General features: G+C 36.7%; 1 protein-coding gene across 4 annotated transcripts in view; it reads left to right on the top strand.

The window, feature by feature from the left end:
- SEC24B (SEC24 homolog B, COPII coat complex component) overlaps nucleotides 1–20,019 on the top strand; it is a 112,243-nt gene extending 92,224 nt beyond the window's left edge. Inside the window, exons 18-24 of one of the 4 annotated variants that reach the window (XM_049885518.1) lie at nucleotides 734–844; nucleotides 2,305–2,480; nucleotides 3,093–3,230; nucleotides 3,984–4,088; nucleotides 5,138–5,230; nucleotides 14,838–14,941; nucleotides 15,183–20,019. In XM_049885518.1, coding sequence (XP_049741475.1) covers nucleotides 734–844; nucleotides 2,305–2,480; nucleotides 3,093–3,230; nucleotides 3,984–4,088; nucleotides 5,138–5,230; nucleotides 14,838–14,941; nucleotides 15,183–15,297 — 842 coding nt within the window. In that variant the 3' untranslated portion in view covers nucleotides 15,298–20,019. The remainder of the gene's footprint in view (nucleotides 1–733; nucleotides 845–2,304; nucleotides 2,481–3,092; nucleotides 3,231–3,983; nucleotides 4,089–5,137; nucleotides 5,231–14,837; nucleotides 14,942–15,182) is intronic. The other 3 variants (XM_049885517.1, XM_049885520.1, XM_049885519.1) reach the window with 3 other exon arrangements.
- Nucleotides 20,020–20,279: the final 260 nt, after the last annotated feature.

Below are 20,279 nucleotides of genomic sequence, written 5' to 3'. Positions count from 1 at the left end.
AGGCAATCTCTTGAAATATAAGAGAGAAGCAAGCAGAGAGACGGGGACCTTTTATACCATCAAGAAAGCAGTGCTGGGAGCAGAGCACATCCTTTGAACCCGGGGGCCCTGCCCGGAGAAGCTCCTAGTCTGGGGGAAAATTGATGAGAAGGCCAACAGAGAGAGAAAGCCTTTCCCTGGAGCTGACACCCTGAATTGGGACTTTTAGCCTGCTTTTTTACTGTGAGGAAATGTTACAGCTCTCCGCTAATGGTATTTCTGTTTTAGCAACACTAGATAACTAAGACACTATTGTTCAACTAGATACAAAATACATTGTTCCTAGTCTGCCTTCAGATTTAGAGTGTTTACCAGTTGCCATCAAGTCGACTCTGACTCATGGCGCCCCCGTGTGTATCAGAGTAGAGCTGTGCTCCATCAAGTATTCAGTGGCTGGTTTTTCAGAAGTAGATCTTTAGGCATGTCTTCCAGGGCAACTGTGGGTGGACTTGAACCTTCAACTTTCTGGTTAGCAGCCCAGCATATTAACCATTTGCACCACACAGGGACTTCAGAGAGTGTTTAATCTGCTTTCAAACCTATTAGTTGTAAGACTTTGTTTTTACATTTCAAACTTCGGTTGATGATTTAATCTCATCAAAATAATAACTTGAATAAAATTTTGACCTGTTCATTTTATTTCTTTCTTGGTGTAACGTATCTTGCAGTGACATTTCTTCATCGTTTTGTTTAGGTGAGCGGAGGATTAGAGTACACACACTTTGTTTGCCAGTGGTAAGTTCACTAGCAGACGTGTATGCAGGAGTGGATGTACAAGCTGCCATCTGCCTTCTGGCAAATATGGGTGAGTAAAAAAGTGAGGGAACAGGTGAAACTTATGTTTAGGGCATTTTTATTTTAACCCTAGAACTCCCTTTTTGAAAGTATTTGTTTTACATTTTCATTTACTGCAGTATGAATTGGACTGTTCTTATATTTCTTACTAATTCTTTAAAAATCTTTTGGAGGATTCATAATCACTAAAAACTGCTAGCAACTCATATTTCCTTCAACCGGTGAATGTATAAACAAATTACGGTGCATCCATACAGTGGAATGCAACTCAGCAGTGAAGAAGAGTGAGCTATCGATGCATGAACAAACATGGATGACTTACTTAGCATTATGCTAAGTGAAAGAAGCTAGACCCAAAAGACTACATATATATAATTCCATTTATATGACATTCTAGAAAAGGGAAAATTATAGGGTTGGAGAATAGATCAGTGATTGGCAGGGGCTGGTGAGAGTAGGGGAAGGGTTTTACTACAAAGGGACAGCACAGGGGGACTTCTGGGGGGTGATGGAATTGTTCTGTATCTTGTGGTAGTGATTACACAATTGTGGATTTGATACATAATAACCATAGAACCATACACCAGAAAAAGTAAATTTTATTGTATGTAAGTTAAAAAAACAAAGTAAAAAACAGTCCTTTAAGGAATTAAGAAAATGTTGAGTTTTTTGTTTTGCTTTTAATGGATTTGCCTTCTAGATGAGTTTGGACATGAAATGAGCCTTGCTGTTTTCCGTATAGTCCTGAAGACAAAACAGTCAGTGTTACTTGGAGGAGAATTAAAGTAGCATTTACTAAGGGATCCCAATTTTAAGAATCATTTTATATCTAGATTTCAAATTAATTATGCATGTAATTTTATTTTTAATACTTGGACATACATATAGATTATCCCTATATTTTAGTAAAATATGTGCTTGAGGAAAATCAGTTTCACTCTGATACCTGGCTCACCAGTGTCTGAGAAGGCCTAAGTCCGGTTTACTCTCTCTTTTATTTGTTGACCTGGGAATACTTTGACAAAGAAGGTTTTAGAGGATCACAAGGGGTATCTCAGATTAAGGAATTTACATTGGCTGTATGGAAACAAATGATAATTTATACTTGGGGCTTTCATTTCAATAATGGAAACATCCCCAGGGCTTTTTCAGAAGTAGATGGATGATACACATTCTCTAGTGTTAATAGTGGCTCAGTGTTTTTAGACTTGAGAGATTAAAAAAAAAAACTCCAAAAGAATGTAGACTTGTTCTAATTGTCTAATTTATTCAGTCAGATTTAGTTGAGAAATAATGTGTAATCATCAGACACTTGTAAAATGAGGGAACAAGTAGGAAGCATATCTCTAGCCAACACACTGAATTTTTGTTTTTTTTTAAATGAAGCATGGAAATTTTGTCTCTTACTGATGGCATTCATTGCAAGCTAGTGGTTAAATATCTTTTCATTTTGGTTGGTTTTGGTTATAGCTGTGGATCGATCAGTTTCATCAAGTCTGTCAGATGCAAGAGATGCCTTAGTGAATGCCGTGGTGGATTCGTTGTCTGCGTACGGCTCGACGGTCTCCAGTCTACAGCGCTCTGCGTTGATAGCACCCAGCTCCCTCAAGCTGTTTCCTCTCTACGTTTTGGCCCTTCTCAAACAGGTAGCTAATATATATAGTTATATTTAATAAAGTTTTTCTTTTAATTGTCACATACGTAGGTGAAGAGATGAAACGCAGATTTTTTTTTTTTTTTTTTAATGATTAAAGATTTATGCTATTTAGTATTTGCAGAGTTTCGAAGACTAGGAAAAGATCAATGGAAAGCAGAGGTGTTCACATACCTGATGACTTGTGAAAGCGAATGCCTGCTTCCGTAGTGTGTGTGAGCAGTTTGAGTCATGGTGTGGTCACAGCACGCTTTTAACGTGTGCTTCTTGAAAGAGGCTCCGAGGAAAAGGTCTAATATTTGTTGAACGTCTTTCCTTGTGTCAGGCCTCATGTTTTATTGTTAACATCAGCTTTTTTAATCTTTACAACAGCCTAAAGAGGTTATTTTCCATGCTTGTCTTCTGATGACAGTATAGCTCAGAGAAGCTGAGTAACTTGCTCGGTGTCACGTTCCACCTATTAAATGTCAGAGCTGAGCATGAATCCAGGTCTGCTTGGCTTTGAAGGTCATGCTTTTTCTGTGATTGATGGTATATATTCGTGTTCATGTTTGTCCACTGTCCTTATGTTTTACTTGAAAAACTTACATGTTTTTCCTTGTAGAAAGCATTTAGGACTGGTACAAGCACACGCCTGGATGATCGTGTATATGCCATGTGCCAGATAAAGTCACAGCCACTTGTTCATCTAATGAAAATGATTCATCCCAACTTATACAGGATAGACAGATTGACAGATGAGGTATGACTTCTTTTTGTGCATTGGAAATACTTAAATTTGAATACATTTGACTGTCTTGATTCAATAGCTAAGGTGATAATGTGTTATGAATAGTTTTTTCCATCATTTCCCCCCCCCTCTATGGTGGTAACAGATTAAATAAGGACACTAGCTATGGATCTGATTGGAAGATAGGACTATCAAACACTATCTATGGTTATGGAGTTTTCAGAAATAGTTTTATGTCGGAAGTTATTCACTTTATAGTTTTGGTTATGGTATTTGTTAAAAATTAAGTTATAGAGTGAACATTGCCATCTATATTTTGTAGATATTGGCTGTTTCTGATATGATCATATTGCAGTTTTGATCATACTGTATCCAACTATATATAATTCTAGTATGCAAGTGTGTAGTGTCTTTTTTTCTTGTGCTAAAACTATACTCTTTGGAATCTTTTCTGTATTGTCTTACTAGAGAAATGTAAAAAACTAGCTTGCTATGCGATACATTCAACTGCTTTTTAATATATCCTGACCCCAAAAGGTAAATATGATAGATTGTTTTACGTATTTATGTTTTTACCTTTATAACTGGAATATATTTGACTGTCTTGATTATACAGCCATGGTGGTGGTGTATTATCAATAATCATGTGCATCCTGTAAAATTGTCAGATGTCATTTTTCAGCATTTCATGGAGATGCAGTGACCATTAGCTTCTGAACTGTGATGACAGTGATACAATCTCACTCACATTCTTTTTCTTTTCAGGGTGCAATACATGTTAATGACAGGGTTGTACCTCAGCCACCTCTTCAAAAATTGTCCGCAGAGAAGCTGACAAGAGAAGGTGCTTTCCTTATGGACTGTGGCTATGTAAGCACCCTCTTCTGACAAAGTTTAGTACTGTGCTAGCTGACAAAAGGAAGAGAAACACAGGGCCCAGCTCTATTATCACAGAGCAGGCAGTGAAAGGTAGATTGGGAGCTGAGAGGGAGTACATTGGCAACTGGCACAAGAGGTCAATTTATTTTAGACTTTTATAGTTGAGTATCATTTTATTATCATAGATTAATGCATTTTCTTATCATGGATTGTATGTACTTGACAAAGAGAAATGAAGAGATAAGGTCCTATCTTCAAGGACTTTATTATTTTAAAAAAAATTTTTTTTTTTTTTTAAATTTATCATTTAGAACCATAAAATTCAAGGGTACCGCAGAGTTTGTCTAGTTCAACTTACACGCATTGTTGGAAATCACATTAATTATTAGGAGTGCAGGAGAAGTCATTGGGTGGTGGTGAGGGTGTCAAATCTTCAAGATAGCTTCATGAGTATACCGTCCTGAACGGGAAAAGAATTTCAGCAGACACAGAAGAGGGGAAAATCATGAATTAAAGAGGCAGTCATTGCAATAGTGTATGGAAAAGAGAGTGAATCAGTTATCCAGATTAAAGCATTCATTCCTTTTAGAAAAAAGTGAGAAAGAAAGTAAAATGAATTTTATCAGAAACCTTGAATTTTAAACAAAGAAGATATGAACCACTGTTGATTACTGGATTTAGATTCACAATTTACCAGTTAGAGGTTTTATTTTTATGTTCTTTCCTACTTTATTTGAAATTGTACACTTTACCTCTTTTATACGTTATAATTTTTAGAAGGTCCTGGTTCAATGCTTGGCTACTAACTGAAGGTTGGTGGTGCAAGCCTGCCAGCGACTCCACAGGAGAAAAGATCTAGCAACCTCCTCCTGTAAAATTACAGCCTAGGAAACCCTATGGGGCAGTTCTACTCTGTGAGACCTGAGTTGCTGTGAGTCAGAATTGACTTAATAGCATACAACAGCAACAACAACAACATAGCTATTGGGTTGTCTTGGCTGATTAGGGAGTTGTAATATTTTGTTGCTTTTTGTTTTTAGACTTTTTACATTTGGATTGGAAAAAGCTGCAACAACAACTTCATAGAGGATGTGCTTGGATATCCTAATTTTGTATCAATACCACAGAAAATGGTCAGTAGATTTTTTACAACTTTAACTTTGTTTGTTTTTAATTGAGACAAAATTCACATAACATAAAACTCAACATTTTAACCTTTTTAAAGTATAAAATTCTGTAATTTTTTAGTATGCAACCTAACACTATTATCTAATTTTAGAACATTTCCATCACTCCAAAAAGAAACCCTTAATTCCCAATTCTTCCCTCTCCCTACCCCATGGCAACCACTAATGTGCTTTCTGTCTCTGGATTTGCCTGTTCTAGATATTTCATATAAATTGAATCATACAATATGTGGCCTTTTGTGTCTGGCTTCTTTCACTTAGCATGTTTTCCACAGTGGTTCAGAGCTTGGCTGCTAACCAAAAAGTTGGCAGTTCAGGTCCACCAGCTGATCCTTGGAAACCGTATGGGGCAGTTCTACTCTGTCTTGTAGGGTCACTATGAGTCAGAATAGACTGGACAGCAACTGGTTTGGCTTTTGGTTTATAGCACGTGTCTATACTTCATCCCGTTTTGGTTACTGAGTAGTATTCCATTCTATGGATCTACCATTTTTTTAATCCACTCATCTAATATTGATGGACATTTGGATTGTTGTCACCTTTTGGCTATTGTGCATAATGTTGCTATGAACTTTGTGTACAAGTTTTTGTGTGAACATATATTTTCAGTTCTCTTGAGTATATGCCTGTGAGTGGAGCTGCTTTGTCATATGGTAACTCTGTGTTTAACTTTTTGAGGGACTGCCAAACTATTTTCTGACAACTTTTACTTTTGATTTAAATTATTTTGCTGATGATAAACATAATTTTTTCAGCCGGCTTTTACTGTGTATGTGTTAACACCAGGGAAATACAATTCTGAAAGCAGTTCTAATATTTAATTAATTTGAAAGTACTACCTTATTCTTGGATAGTGGAAATACGTCATTTCTCCTGAAATTAATATAAATTCAGTGTAATCCTTATTACAATCTCTTGTTGTTTGATTTTTATGAGATTTTGTTTGTTTTTGTATTTTGACAAATTAGCACCAGACTTCATTTCTTGGAATTAACAAGTGAGGATAATGAGAGAAGTTTGAAAAGAGAATAGTACTAGTGAGTGAGGAAAGCGTATGAAAAATGAGTCCTACCATGTAAAATAGTAAACTTTATTTTAAAGCTATATATTATTTAAGCACTATGATACACGGTAAACAGATCAGTGGAACAGAAAACAGTTCAGAAATAGATCTAGTTCGTGAAAATTACAGTGTAGTAAAGATCGCATTTCAAATGGCTGAGGAAGAGAATGGAGTAGCATATATGCAAAATCAGTAGCCAACATTATTCTCAACAGAGAAAGACTGAAAGCATTCCCCTTGAGCGTGGGAATGAGACAAGGATATCTTTTATCACCGCTCTTACTCAGATTCTACTGGGACTCCTAGGCAGAGCAATAAGGCAAGAAAGGGAAATAAAGGGCATCTGTATTGGAAAGGAAGAAGTAAAACTATCCTTATTCCAGATGACATGATCCTATATGTAGAAAATCCCAGAGACTGCACAAGAAAGTTATTGGAACTAATAGAAGGATTCACCCAAGTGGCAGGGTACAAGATCAACACATAAAAATCACACTGACAGAGTTCTTCTACACTGAGAAGGAGGATTCTGAAAAGGAAGGCAAGAAAATAATACTTTTACAATGGCGCCAAAAAGGATAAAATAACTAGGAATAAACTTAAACAGGGACGTAAAAGACTTACACAAGGAAAACTATAAAACACTACTGCAAGAAACTAAAAGAGATCTACATATATGGAAAAACATTCCATGCTCATGGATTGGAAGACTTAACATTGTGAAAATGTCAATACTACCCAAAGTGATCTATAGGTATAACATAGTCCTGATGAAAACCCCAAAAACATTCTTTGATGAAATGGAAAAATTAATCTCCAGCTTTATATGGAAAGGAAAGAGGCCACAAATAGCTAAAGCAATATTGAAGAAGAAGATTTCAAAATTTACTATACACCCATGGTAATCAAAATAGCCTGGTATTGGTTCAGTGGTAGACACATAGACCAGTGGAATAGAATTGAGAACCCAGAAGTCATCCATCTCTGGACAGTTGATCTTTGACAAAGGGTTGAAGCCCATAAAATGGGGAAGAAACAGTCTCTTTAACAAATGGTGCTGGCAGAATTGGATGTCTATTTGTAAAAAAAATGAAACAGCATTCATATCTCACACCATGCACAAAAACTTACTCAAAATAGATCAAAGACCTAAATGTTAAAGCTAAAGCTGTAAAATTCCTGGAAGATAACATATGGACAAAACTAGGGGACCTAATTTTCGGCATAAACAGCCTATCAAACACAACTAAAAACACATGGATGATAGGAGATAAATTAGATAACGGGAACATACTAAAAATTAAATACTTGGACTAATCAAAAGACTTCATCAAGAGAGTAAAAAGAGAACCTATAAACTCAGAAAAAATCTTTGGCAATGTTTTATCGGATAAGGGTCTAATCTCTAAAACATATAGAAAACGTCAACAACAAAAAGACAAACAGTCCAGTCAAAAAATGGTCTAAGGACATGAGCAGACACTTCACCAAAGAGGGTATTCTGATGGTCAGCAAATACGTGAAAAGATGCTCTCAACTGTTAGCCATTAGAGAGATGCAGATCAAAACTACAATGAGATACTATCTCAACCCTGCAAAAATGGCAGTGATCAAAAAAACAGAAAGCAACAAATGCTGGCAAGGTTGTGGGAGATTGGAACTCTTATACATTGCTAGTGGAATTGTAAAATGGTACAACCGCTGTGGAAAAGGTATGGTGCTTCCTCAAAAAGCTAGAAATAGAAATATCCTATGATCCAGCAATCTCACTCCTAGGTATGTGTAAGAGATATAAGATCAGTGACATGAACAGACATATACACACCTATGTTCATTGAAGCATTATTCACAATAGCAAAAAGATGGAAAAAACCCGAATGTCCATTAACGGATGAATTGGTAAACTGTGGTACATACATTCAATGGAATATTACGCAACCATGAAGAATAGTGAGGAGCCCGTGAAACATTTATAACATGGATGAATCTGAAGGACGTGCTGAGTGGAATAAGTCAATCACAAAAGAACAGATATTGTATGGTCCCACTATTATAAAATGTCAAAATAGATATACACACAAAAAGCAACGTTCTTTGATGGTTACCAGGAATGAGAGGGAGGGGAAGAGGGGAGCTCTTTTTAGATGGTAGAGAGGAAGAGGGGAGCTCTTTCTAGATAGTAGACACTTGTTATTTTTGGTGATGGGAAAGACAATACCAAATATGGATGAAGTCAGCATAACTTGACCAAAGTAAATACACTAATAAGTACACAAGAAAAAGGGATAATTTCGATAAATACTATAACATATACAATTTTGCAACAATAGTAACAATAACCAAAAAATATATGTGGTTACACAGGTAAATATGTATGCATATATGTATATAGGAAGACATATGTGAGCAAATACATGTGCATGTATAGTTGTGTCTGTAGACGTAGATATATTCACACGTTTGTGTGTGTTGCATACCAAACCAAACCCATTGCTGTCAAGTTGATTGCAACTCATAGTGACCCTGTGGGACAGAATAAAACTGCCCCATAGGGTTTACAAGGAATGACTGGTGGATTTGAATGGCTCACCTTTTGGTTAGCAGATAAGCTCTTAACCACTGTGCCACCAGGACTCCTGTGTGTGCTGCGTATATATACATACATATATATATATATATATGTATATGTATATGTATGTATATATATATAAAGCAAAACACATACGGGTTATAGTTACAGAGGCTTCCTAGTTACAGAGACTTCCCAAACAACTAGGAGGATTGGTTTACTGGGTACTGGGTTAAAAGGCTTAGTATCATATTCTAGGGAAACTACTTAGTCAATTGGCCTAGCATAGATCATAAAGATAATGTTCTTATAGTACGTGAATCACAGCCTACATGACCCCGAGACCAGAAGAACTAGATGGTGCCTGACTACCACTACTGACCGCTGTGACTGGGATCACAACAGAGGGTTCCAGACAGAGCGGGAGAAAAATGGAGAACAAAAAAATCACATTCACAAAAAAGACCAGACTTATGATCTGATAGAGACTGGGGGAACCCCTGAGACTATGGCCCTAAGAAAGACACTCTTCTTACCTGGAACTGAAGCCATTCCTGGAGACCCCCTTCTAGCCAAACAATGGACAGGCCCATAAAATAAACAGTAACACCAGAAAGGAATGTACTCCTTAGAACAATCAATTTTAAGAGATTGAAAGGGCAGTATTTGCCCAAAAGCAGAGATGAGGAGGCAGGAAGGGGGCGGAAATCACACATTGTAGGGACTAAAACCAAACTATCAAATGAGAAAGTCTCTCTGTAAACTTTAATCTAATGCACAATAAAAAAAGATAACGTTCTACATCCTAGTTCAGTGAGTATCATCTGCGGTCTTAAGAGCTTGTGAGCAGCCATCTAAGATAGAACTATTGGTCTCTACTTTTATGGAGCAAAAGAGGAGGAAACCAAAGGCTCAAAGAAGACACTAGCCCATAAGACTAAATAGCCCACACAAACCACGACTCCTAAAAAAGAACTAGATGGTTCCCAGCTACCATTACCACTGGTTCTGACCAGGGACTCAATAGAAGGTCCTGGATAGAATGGGAGAAAAATGTAGAACAAAATTCAAATTCCTAAAAAATGGCAAGACCTATTGGACTAATAACTCAAGAAATCCCCAAGACTGTTACCCTAAGATACCCCTTGAACTTGGAATTGAAGCTATTTCCCGAGGTCACCCTTCAGCCAAATAATGGATTGGCTTATAAAGTAAATAATATCAGCCATGAGTTATGTGCTGTCTTAAACAATCAACTGTATGACACCAGACAGTCGACATTTACCCAGAAGCAAAGATGAGACGCCAAGGAGGGGAAGGGAAGCTAGATCAACGGAAAGAAAACAAGCGGAATGGAGATGAGAATGCTGACCATTCTCAAAATTGTAACTGATGTCATGAAACAATTTGTATAAAAATTGTTCAAGGGGAACTTAATTTGCTATGTAAACTTGCACCTAGAATACAAAATTTCTTTGTTTTTTAAATGGAATATTAGAAAAATTCTCTTAGGACTACTGATTAGCCATGGGGGTGAGGGAGAAGCTGGATATTTACCTTATTCTTACATCAAAATAACTTTCAAATGGATCAAATGTTTAAACATAAAAAAGGAAAGCATGCAAGTTACTAGAAGAAACGTTTATGAATGTATTTCCTTCTGATATAATGGATAAGGCCTTTGTAACTGTGCTATGTCAGTAATAAAAATAGTAAATCTGAGACCATAAAAATAAAATATTTCTAACAAAAAATACCACAAGTGGGTGGCCTTAAAGAACAGAAAAGTATTTTCTCAAAGTTCAGGAGGCTAGAAGAGAAAATCAGGGCATGCTTCTACGGACAGGTCCTTCTTTGTCTATTTCAGCTAGTAGCTGCCAGCAGTCCTAGACATTCCTGGCTCGTAGATGCATCTGCCATGTACCATCTGGTTTCATATGGCATCTTACCCCTATATGTGTCTCTTTGTCTATTCTGCTCTTTTTATAACTCAGAAGTGATTAGGTTTACACTACTATAAGAACTCAAGAAAAGGTTTAAACACAGAAGAAAACATTCTTTGATGGTTGCAAGGATGGGGAGGAAGCGTGAGGAGAATTCACTAACTAGATAGTAGACAAGAATCATCTTAGGTGAAGGGAAGGACAGCACACAATACAGGAGAAATCAGCACAACTGGACTAAAGCAAAAGTTAAGAAGTTTCCTGAACAAAGCCAAACACTTTGAGGGATAGAGTAGCTGGGGCTGGGGTCTGGGGATCATGGTTTCAGGGAACATCAACTGGCATAACAAAGTTTATTATGAAAATGTTCTGCATCCCACATTGGTGAGTGGCATCTGGGGTCTTAAAAGCTTGTGAGCAGCCAGCGAAGATGCATCAATTGTTCCCAACCCACTTGGAGCAAAGGAGACTAAAGAATACCAAAGATATAAGGAAAATATTAGCCCAAGAAACAGAAGGTCCTCAGAAACCAGAGACTCCATCAGCCTGAGACCAGAAGAATTAGATGGTGCCTGTCTACCACCACTGACTGCTCTGACAGGGATCACAACAGAGGGTCCCAGACAGAGCCAGAGAAAAATGTGGAACAAAATTCTAATTCACAAAAAAAGACCAGACTTACTGGCCTGACAGAGACTGGAGAAATCCCAAGACTATGGCCCCTGACACCCTTTTAGCTCAGTAATGAAGTCACTCCTGAGGTTCGCCCTTCATCCAAAGATTAGACAGGCCCATAAAACACAATGAGACTAAAGGGGCACACCAGCCCAGAGGCAAGGACTGGAACGCAGAAAGGGACAGAAAAGCTCGTAATAGGGAACCCAGGGTTGAGAAGGAAGAGTGTTGACATGTCATGGGGTCTTTAACCAGTGTCATAAAACAATATGTGTACTAACTATTTAATGAGAAGCTAGTTTGTTCTGTAAACCTTTATCTAAAGTACAATAAAAAAATACTTATATTTGGTTAAAAAACTAAAACCAGAAAAACAACAAATTGGGATAATTATCTGTAACTTATATGACTGAAAAGGGGCTGATTTCTCTAAGTTCATTTATAAGTCTATAAGAAAAAGATTTAAAATGAAAAAAAAAAAAACCAGTTACCACGAAGTTGATTCCCACTCATGGTGACCCCATGTGTGTCAGAGTAGAACCGTGCTCTATAAGGTTTTCTGTGGCTGATTTTTCGGAAGTAGATCACCAGGCCTTTCTTCCAAGGCATCTCTGGGTGGACTTGAACCACCAACTTTTCAGTTAGCAGCCAAGTGCCTTAATCACTTGTACCATTCAAGGACTCCTAAGAGTAGATAATTCACGGAGGGAAAATATAATAGTGGCCATATGAAATGTTTACCCTTACTTGTAACTAAGGAAAACAGAATAACACGAAAGCATTTTTTTTCTATCTACCAAATTGATAGATTTTAAAGTTTGATAATGCAGAGGGTGTAGGGCAACAGGTGCTTTCAAACACTATTGATTGAAGCATGCATTATTAGTAGTACTACGTTTGTGGAAAGCAATTTGACACTGCCTGCCAAAATCACATACTCTATGATGCAGTGGATTACGCTGCTTCCAAGAATATGTGCCATATACATATATTCATAGAAGTTTGTATATGTACACACACAAAAGCTTGCATTGTTAAATAAGTTATTAAAAAGAATAAAACCTGAAGAGAAATATGCATAGTATGATCCCAATTGTTTTTTCAAAGAATGTATTCCTGAGTGACATAAACAGTTAAACACTCGACTCTTAGCCGAAAGGTCGGTGGTTTGAACCTGTCCAGAGACGCCTCAGAGACAGGCCTGGCCATCTGCTTCCAAAAGGTCGCAGCTTGAAAACCCTGTGGAGCAGTTGCACTCTGCACACATGGGATGATCGTAAGTCGGAGCCAACTTGCAGGCCATCAGCAACAGCTATGTGTACTTAGAAAATACCTGAAAATATTCACATCAACATGGAAATGAGGTATAGGGTAGTTTAGGAACTGTTTACATTATGGACTTCTGAATCGTTTTCTACTTTTTTATCTTTGAGCAGGAATTACAAATACTGTTAACTCAAACTTCTCTATTTAAGTTTTATTACATACTATACGCTTGAATCATTTAATTTATTACTAAATTGGCTTTGAAAAGGAAAAAATCTGTTGTTTTGGTAGAAGAATAGACTTTTAAGTCTTTTAAAATAACTTTGCACTTAGTTTTTAGTGCTCTGTATTTCCTTAGTAGTGGCAATCTTAGACCAGAGCAACAGTATATATGAAAAATATAGAGAACAGAGTTAGAGAGAAAAGACTGTTAATACTCAGTTTTTAAGTTATTGCCCCAGCTTAACCAGGCCTTTCCTACTGGCAATCTAGTTTGAAGAACTGTGACCATGAACTAGACTTCCCCTCTATCAAGTAGATGACCACTTTCTGAACTGAGAAAGAGGGCTGCACATTGAGATACAATGTAGATGTGTCTAATTTTAATGTTAGCTGAATTACCAGTCAGGGTGTATTATGTTAATGGCACTAGTACTTTCCCTGAAAGAGTAGTGATTTGGGAAACAAATTCCACAGCCACTTCTCCTGTTTCTTGCATTTTTGCTCAAATTTTCACAATCACATATAACTGCTGAGACACCCATTTTGAAATAGTATTCCATTCATTTACAATTAGGAGATTTATTCACTTATATTAGTTATTACAAAGCTGAACTTTACCCATTAGTCAGCAGAGAACAAAAATGAAGCTTTATACCTCAAAAGTATTTAAACGCCACCTTTTCAAAACAGGAGCCCTAGTGGTGCAGTGGTTAAGAGCTATGGCTGCAAACCAAAAGGTCGGCAGTTTGAATCCACCAGCCGCTCTTTGGAAACCCTATGGGGCAGTTCTCCTCTGTCCTATAGGGTCACTGTGAGTCAGAATTGACTCAAAGGCAACGGGGTTTTTTTTTTTTTTTTTTTAACAAACCAAATTATTTTAAGCTTATTATTTCTTCTGTTCTCTCCACCCACAGTTGTTGAAACAGTGGGCTGCTGTGGGAAAATATTTCAGATACTTTATTTAGATAAGCTTTTCTTAAATAGTAGGGATGTTTCTCTTCTATTAGAGAATTAGAAAGAAGGTATAGCCTTAAATGGACATTGTGAAGTAATTTTCAGCCTAAACAGTTTGGTGTGATAAAAAGAATATCAGACTGGAAATTAAAAGACCTGCTTGTAGGTGGCTTCTGCCACTAAGCCTGTGTGTGATTTTAGGCAAGTCACATCACTAAATGGTTTCTCAAGTTTTTTCCATCTCTAAAATTTTTTACTCTTAATACTTAAGTATTACAAATTCACCTATATGGCTATGAGAGATTTATCTTGTTCTCATATTTAGTTGTATCCTGTAAGACTAAATTATTCTAGTGCTAGGAAAGAATCGTGTTGACAGTGACAATACACACCTCTGATTTTGAAGACCTGACACAGGGACAGTCATGTCGTTCCATCTGCCATTGAAGTTACAGAAGTAGTGACTGAGACCAGTTTGTAATTTAAAGTGAGAAAACTCTGAAATGGTTTGAAAATACATTTATATATCCAAATTGATCGTTAAAATTCCTTACCCTTTTTTAATAGCTAAAGGAAATATGACATTCTACCAGAATAGCTACTATTAGAATACAGTATAAAAGATCTTAAAAAATCAGAATAGGGCTAAGTGGATTTGGAACTTTGAAGTAGCCCCCTTTATTTGAATATTTTCTTTGAAAGAAACCTAACGGCACCGTACCAGTGACCTACTGATGTGAAGTAGAGTATGAAATAGAGTGCTGGCAGTTGGTTGTTAGTAGTAGGAATCATGATTAATTTCTAATACTGCTAAAGCCTATGAGAACAGAAATAATTTTCTAATTATATTTCTTTTACCAGACGCATCTTCCCGAGCTAGATACACTTTCATCGGAAAGAGCTAGATCCTTTATCACTTGGCTTAGAGACAGTAGACCATTCAGCCCAATTCTGCACGTAGTAAAGTAAGTGCTTCTGTAGTTTAATTATGAAATTGTCTTTTCTTTGTGCAGACTGTGTGGAAATTGCTTGCCTTCAAAGCAAACTTTAAATAATTTTATCAAAATATATCCTAGTGATACAATGCTGTTACTTGATTAGTAGCCCCTCTGTTCTATTATATTAATACTTTTTAAATGCAGTATAATCATTCTTAGCTTTTTAATAATATGCATTTTTAGATAAATACCTTTTTCTCTTTCTCAGAGATGAGAGTCCTGCTAAAACGGAATTTTTTCAACATTTGATTGAAGACCGGACAGAAGCTGCATTGTCTTACTACGAATTTTTGCTTCACGTTCAGCAGCAGGTTTTTAAGTGAAGTGGAATAAAATTGAGTAAGAAGAGAAAGATCTATAACATAGGTGAAGCATAATCTGTCAGAGAAGCGCATAGGAAATTTGAAAGGAAGCCGTTTGTTGTTATCAAGACACAGTGCGTAGCACCCTGTCTGAGGCTTTGGCAAAAGGTAAAGGGGAGGAAAGAATTTGACAGATTTCCTTCAGCCTAAATTAATGGTAATGATGATGCCTTTGCACCAAGTATATTTGAATTGTTTTATGCACATTTCCAGTAGTGCAGCAGTACAGTGCTCTGTTCATTGCAAGCTGGCAAATTTATGTAGCTACGTGGAATGATATGTCATAATGTACAATTAGATCAATTCTTTTTTCTTATAATTGATAACGACATTTCTGGACTTGAACTCTGACAAGAGATGCCAAAAGGCAGTGGTACCGTGTTACTTGTTTTTATGAATTACTTTTTAACAAGGAATGATTCGTATTCATTAAATGAATTCAACATTTTCCCTGTAAAAACAATAGAGTTTCAGAACATGAACTATAGAAAAAAATATATATATATAATGTACATAAATGTTACATTTGTAAAGAAAATGTAAAAATGTAACTATACAATATGAATTGCTTAAACTGCTGCATTGTTGGGTGACAACTTTTTGTCACAGTTAGAGAATGAAGTTGACTAATACGTATTATGAATTGAGTCCACAAAAGAAACACAAAACTCTTTGTAATTCTGTTAAATCTTTTATGTGGATTTATTTATGATCAGCCTACTAATTAAAAATATTTTGCTTGACAATATGGTATGTTTTTTTTTGTTGAGGTTGGTGGAATTTTTTTTCTAATAGGATATATTGAGTTTACTTATAGGGCAGTTCTACTCTGCCCTATAGGGTCGCTATGAGTCGAAATCGACTCGACGGCACTGGGTTTGGGTTATGTGGGGTTAGGAATGAGATTGCATTCATCAGTTGGTAATATGTGTGAATCGATACGTTTTCATTGGTTTGTGAACATTACCAAGCATTATTCTATTTGAATTCGAAAAACAAGTAGCAACTTTCAAAACAGAGTTTATAACTGATTTATGTAAGTATAATCCTATATATTAGGTACATATCTATAATCCATTTATATTAGGCATTTTTTCTGCATACTGAATTATAATAAGAAAATTTTCATAACGTGTGACTAATGCATTTAATTGACTTTAAGAATACCGTCTTGAATTTTGAGAGTGATTTTATTCCAACCAAGGAATCTCGTTTACTAATAGCTTACTTATTATGAAAACTTCTATTTTATTTGGTATATTATGTAAGTCCTGTCAATGAACTTTGAAAGGAAAAAGGTTGTTGGTGTGTGCGGTGAGTGATATTCACTGGATTTGTGCTTTGGTGAATCTCTTTTCTTCGGATAAAAATAAAAGTCCTCTCACATTCTCTGATGGAAATGAGAGGTTAAATGACTCACCCTAAATGACATTACTAATTAGTGACAGAGCTGATACTAAAAGCCAAATGTTCTGCCCACCCACCACCTACTCCTTCCACCATCACCCTTTCAGGACTGCACTTGGCCCTGTACAATGCTGTCTCCAGCAAGGGAGAATTGCATTCAATGTTAGGAGAAACTGCAATCCTTTAAGGACAACCAAATGCTAATTTTACAATGAAAAGTATTTATTTCTACTTTAAGGAAGACAAATATCTTTTATCTTTGGATATTTTCTCATTCATTCAGTAAAAATTTTACAATGAAAAGTATTTATTTCTACTTTAAGGAAGACAAATATCTTTTATCTTTGGATATTTTCTCATTCATTCAGTAAATATTTATAAGCACTTAATATTTGCCAGATATTGCTGTAGACACAAAACAGAATCCTTGCTTTTGTGGAGCTTACGCTCTAGAGTGAGGGTGTGGAGTGCTGAGGAGAGACAGTAAATTTATATGTATGTCAGGTATGATGAATGCTATAAAGAAAAAATAAAGCTGGTCAAGGGAAAAGAGTGCTGCTTTTGACAGGAACCAGCAAAGGCCTTTCTGAAAAGGTTATAGTTGAATAGAGACCTGAAGCCTTGTGAATATCTGAAAGAAGAGCCAGTCATTCAAGCAGGGGCACTTTGTGGTGGGTGATTGTAGATGTTATTCTCTAATTGCTGTTGTTTTTTCTGTGAAAGAAGTAGTGGGATTATCAGCTAAGCAAGGGGAAGGCGTGTTAGAGGTTTCATGAAATAGCCTCCTAGGAGAATGAGATACTGAATTGACTAGTGGCATGTAGGAGGATTGGCAGACAGCACTGAGGGCCTGTCTTTGGATTTGAGTCTTTGAATTTGAGTCATGTGCCTTTCTCCTGTAGCCACATATGACTGCTTGGTGGACAGTTGGATTTAACCAGGATTGAGGTTTTGCCGGGTGGTACAAAGATAGAGGAAAAAGGGAAGTGAAGGTGTATATAAAGAAGTGACTATGTAATTTAAGTAAAGGGACACAAATGGGTGATGGGTAGAGAAAAGGTGGTAGAGTTATTAGGTTGGAGATCCTGTTGAGGTAAAAGAACTACTAGTGTGGATACCAGTGGTGAGCTGGAAAGATAAGAACTGGTGGACAGGAGATGGAATGGTTGAAATTGAGATTTTAGGGAAGCTTACATATTGGTAATGACAAGATCTACCATGTGACCGTGGGTGTGGGTGATTGAGGTGGTGTTAAAGATAACTGGAGGTGAGCAGGTCCAAACTTAGATCCCAGGTTTTTTAGATGGATCATCTATTTAATTAAGATCACCATGAAAAATGACAGGAGTAGGGTGAAGAGATGGGAACTAAGAGTAACTGCAGTAAGGAAGGTAGCTGGAGATATGCCGTGGTCTGAAGGACCTGGGGTAGGAAAGAAGAAAGAATAATCTGGATATTACAAATGAGAAGCAGGAGAATGCCTGTCTGGCCTCCAGAGCCAAGATTTGTGGATTTGGGGATAAAAAATATCCACCCGTTTAAAGGTTTGCAAGGGAGGCGGCATTCTCAGAAGACAGCCAGGTTTCTGTTCACGTAGGTAGTGACTGGCATAAACAGGGATATAGGCTTGATGATTTTGATTCTGATGGGAGGTGGATGATCAGTTCCCATCACTTCCTTTGTGGGACAAGTCTGGGTCATTTGCTTTGTGAAGCTGGGAGTCTGAATGAGAGGTAGGGGTATGCTTTTGAGGAGGTCTGTGAGCTTCCTTTTCAGTCCATTGAAACTGTCATTAAAGTCAGTAAGTAGTACTTAGTGTTGGGGGTGGGGATGGGAGCAGAAGTTTCTGCGAGAGCTTTTTGCATATACATCTATATCCTCTCAGATACCACTTGGGTATGAGTTGATCAAAGATTTGTATTTTAAAAGAGTATCCCAGATGATTTGAATAACCTCCTACAACCCCTATTAGAACCATTGTTTAATAAACCCTTTGCAGTCAAATCAATTCTGACTCAAAGCGACCCTACGGGACAGAGTAGAACTGCGCCATTGGGTTTCCAAGGAGCAGCTGGTGGGTTCGAACTGCTGGGCTTTTGGTTAGAGCAAAGCTTTTAACTACTGTGCCACCAGGGCTACTCATTGTTTAATAGGAATACACAGTTTGACTTGCAGAAATGTTATTTATGTACTGCTTTTAAGGAATGTACCTATGGGACAAGTAAAAGTGCATCCGTGGAAAGAGAATTCTAAGCATTAATGCCTGTATGTGTGCTAAAGACAGTTTGATAGCCATTTGTGGATCTGACTCTGGGCAACTACTGAGACTGTGAAATGCACGTATTGGCAAAGTGTTATGTTAAGAAAACCATGAGACCTCCTGTTCAAAGTAGCTTCTCATTAAAATACTTTTGAAGACATAAAAAAGACGAAAACTCACAACAAAGCTGAAAACAACGCTGTAGACATTATCTTGATAGACTCGCTAGTAACTGAAAGAGTTTAAGAAAAAAGCACTCAAGCTTTGGTACATGAAACAGAAGAGACCTGAAAAATACAGATTATGATTTACTCATCCTTTTTCTCTGAGTTCAGAGAGAGGATCAGCGTCAGTTGGAAAAATGGGTATCCTCATCCTCCATGTCTTATAGTACCAATTAGAAATACCACTTAATACAAAACAAGAGGGCAGAAAGCATGTGTATATTGCTTGAGCCCAGAAGGTAACCATGATCAGGGGACACAGAGGCTATGAATGCATTGCCTTCTGATGGGACATGAGCTGGTCCAGAAATGAAAGCCCTTTCTTTAGTTCCCATTAGTAAATAATGCACAAATCTGTAGACTGATATTTTTTTGGACCAATAAGAATTGCTTACTAATAACCCACTAAGTGAATCATTAAAGATCACTAAAATTTGTACAAATGAAAATCAGTGTTTCATTAGAGTTTACTTGGGACTGACTCTACTCTTCTAAGAAATCTGGTTCCCACACTCAGATAGTCTGTCAGACAACTGGCAGAAACTACCTTACAGTCAGTATTGAGACATTTTCTCATGAGTCTGTCATCATTGTTGGGAGATGTTCATGGTTTTTGCTGGTATTTTTGCTTTCATGTACATGCTTTTTTAGCATAATATTAAATTGTAGGTTAATTCGATTTGTGTGTAGCAATATGTATATATATGCGTATATTTGTACTATATTTTTCTAGTTTTCTAGTAAATAGATTTTTAAATATATTTTTGGTAGAAGTAAAATAATTATATCTTCATGGCTAAAACAAATATGCATAATCTACCCCTTTACCTTGCTTGTAACACTTTATTAATGATATAGCTAGTAAATAATGTACTAATATTAAGTAACTTGTAAATACAATTAAGGTAAGTGCAATATAATTACTGGGTTCTTTTAAAATTAATAAGCTGTGGTTTTATAATATAAAATCATGTGTTTAAGCTCATTCTTCTCTAAAAATAAATAATAAACAACTTCTATATGTTCCCCTCAGTTCTTTATTATTGAGTTAT

Source organism: Elephas maximus, chromosome 5 (assembly GCF_024166365.1).
Source record: "Elephas maximus indicus isolate mEleMax1 chromosome 5, mEleMax1 primary haplotype, whole genome shotgun sequence".
Classification (NCBI taxonomy): Eukaryota; Metazoa; Chordata; class Mammalia; order Proboscidea; family Elephantidae; genus Elephas; species Elephas maximus.
The sequence above is the reverse complement of the archived record's forward strand: the minus strand, read 5'-3'. Positions and strand labels throughout refer to the sequence as shown.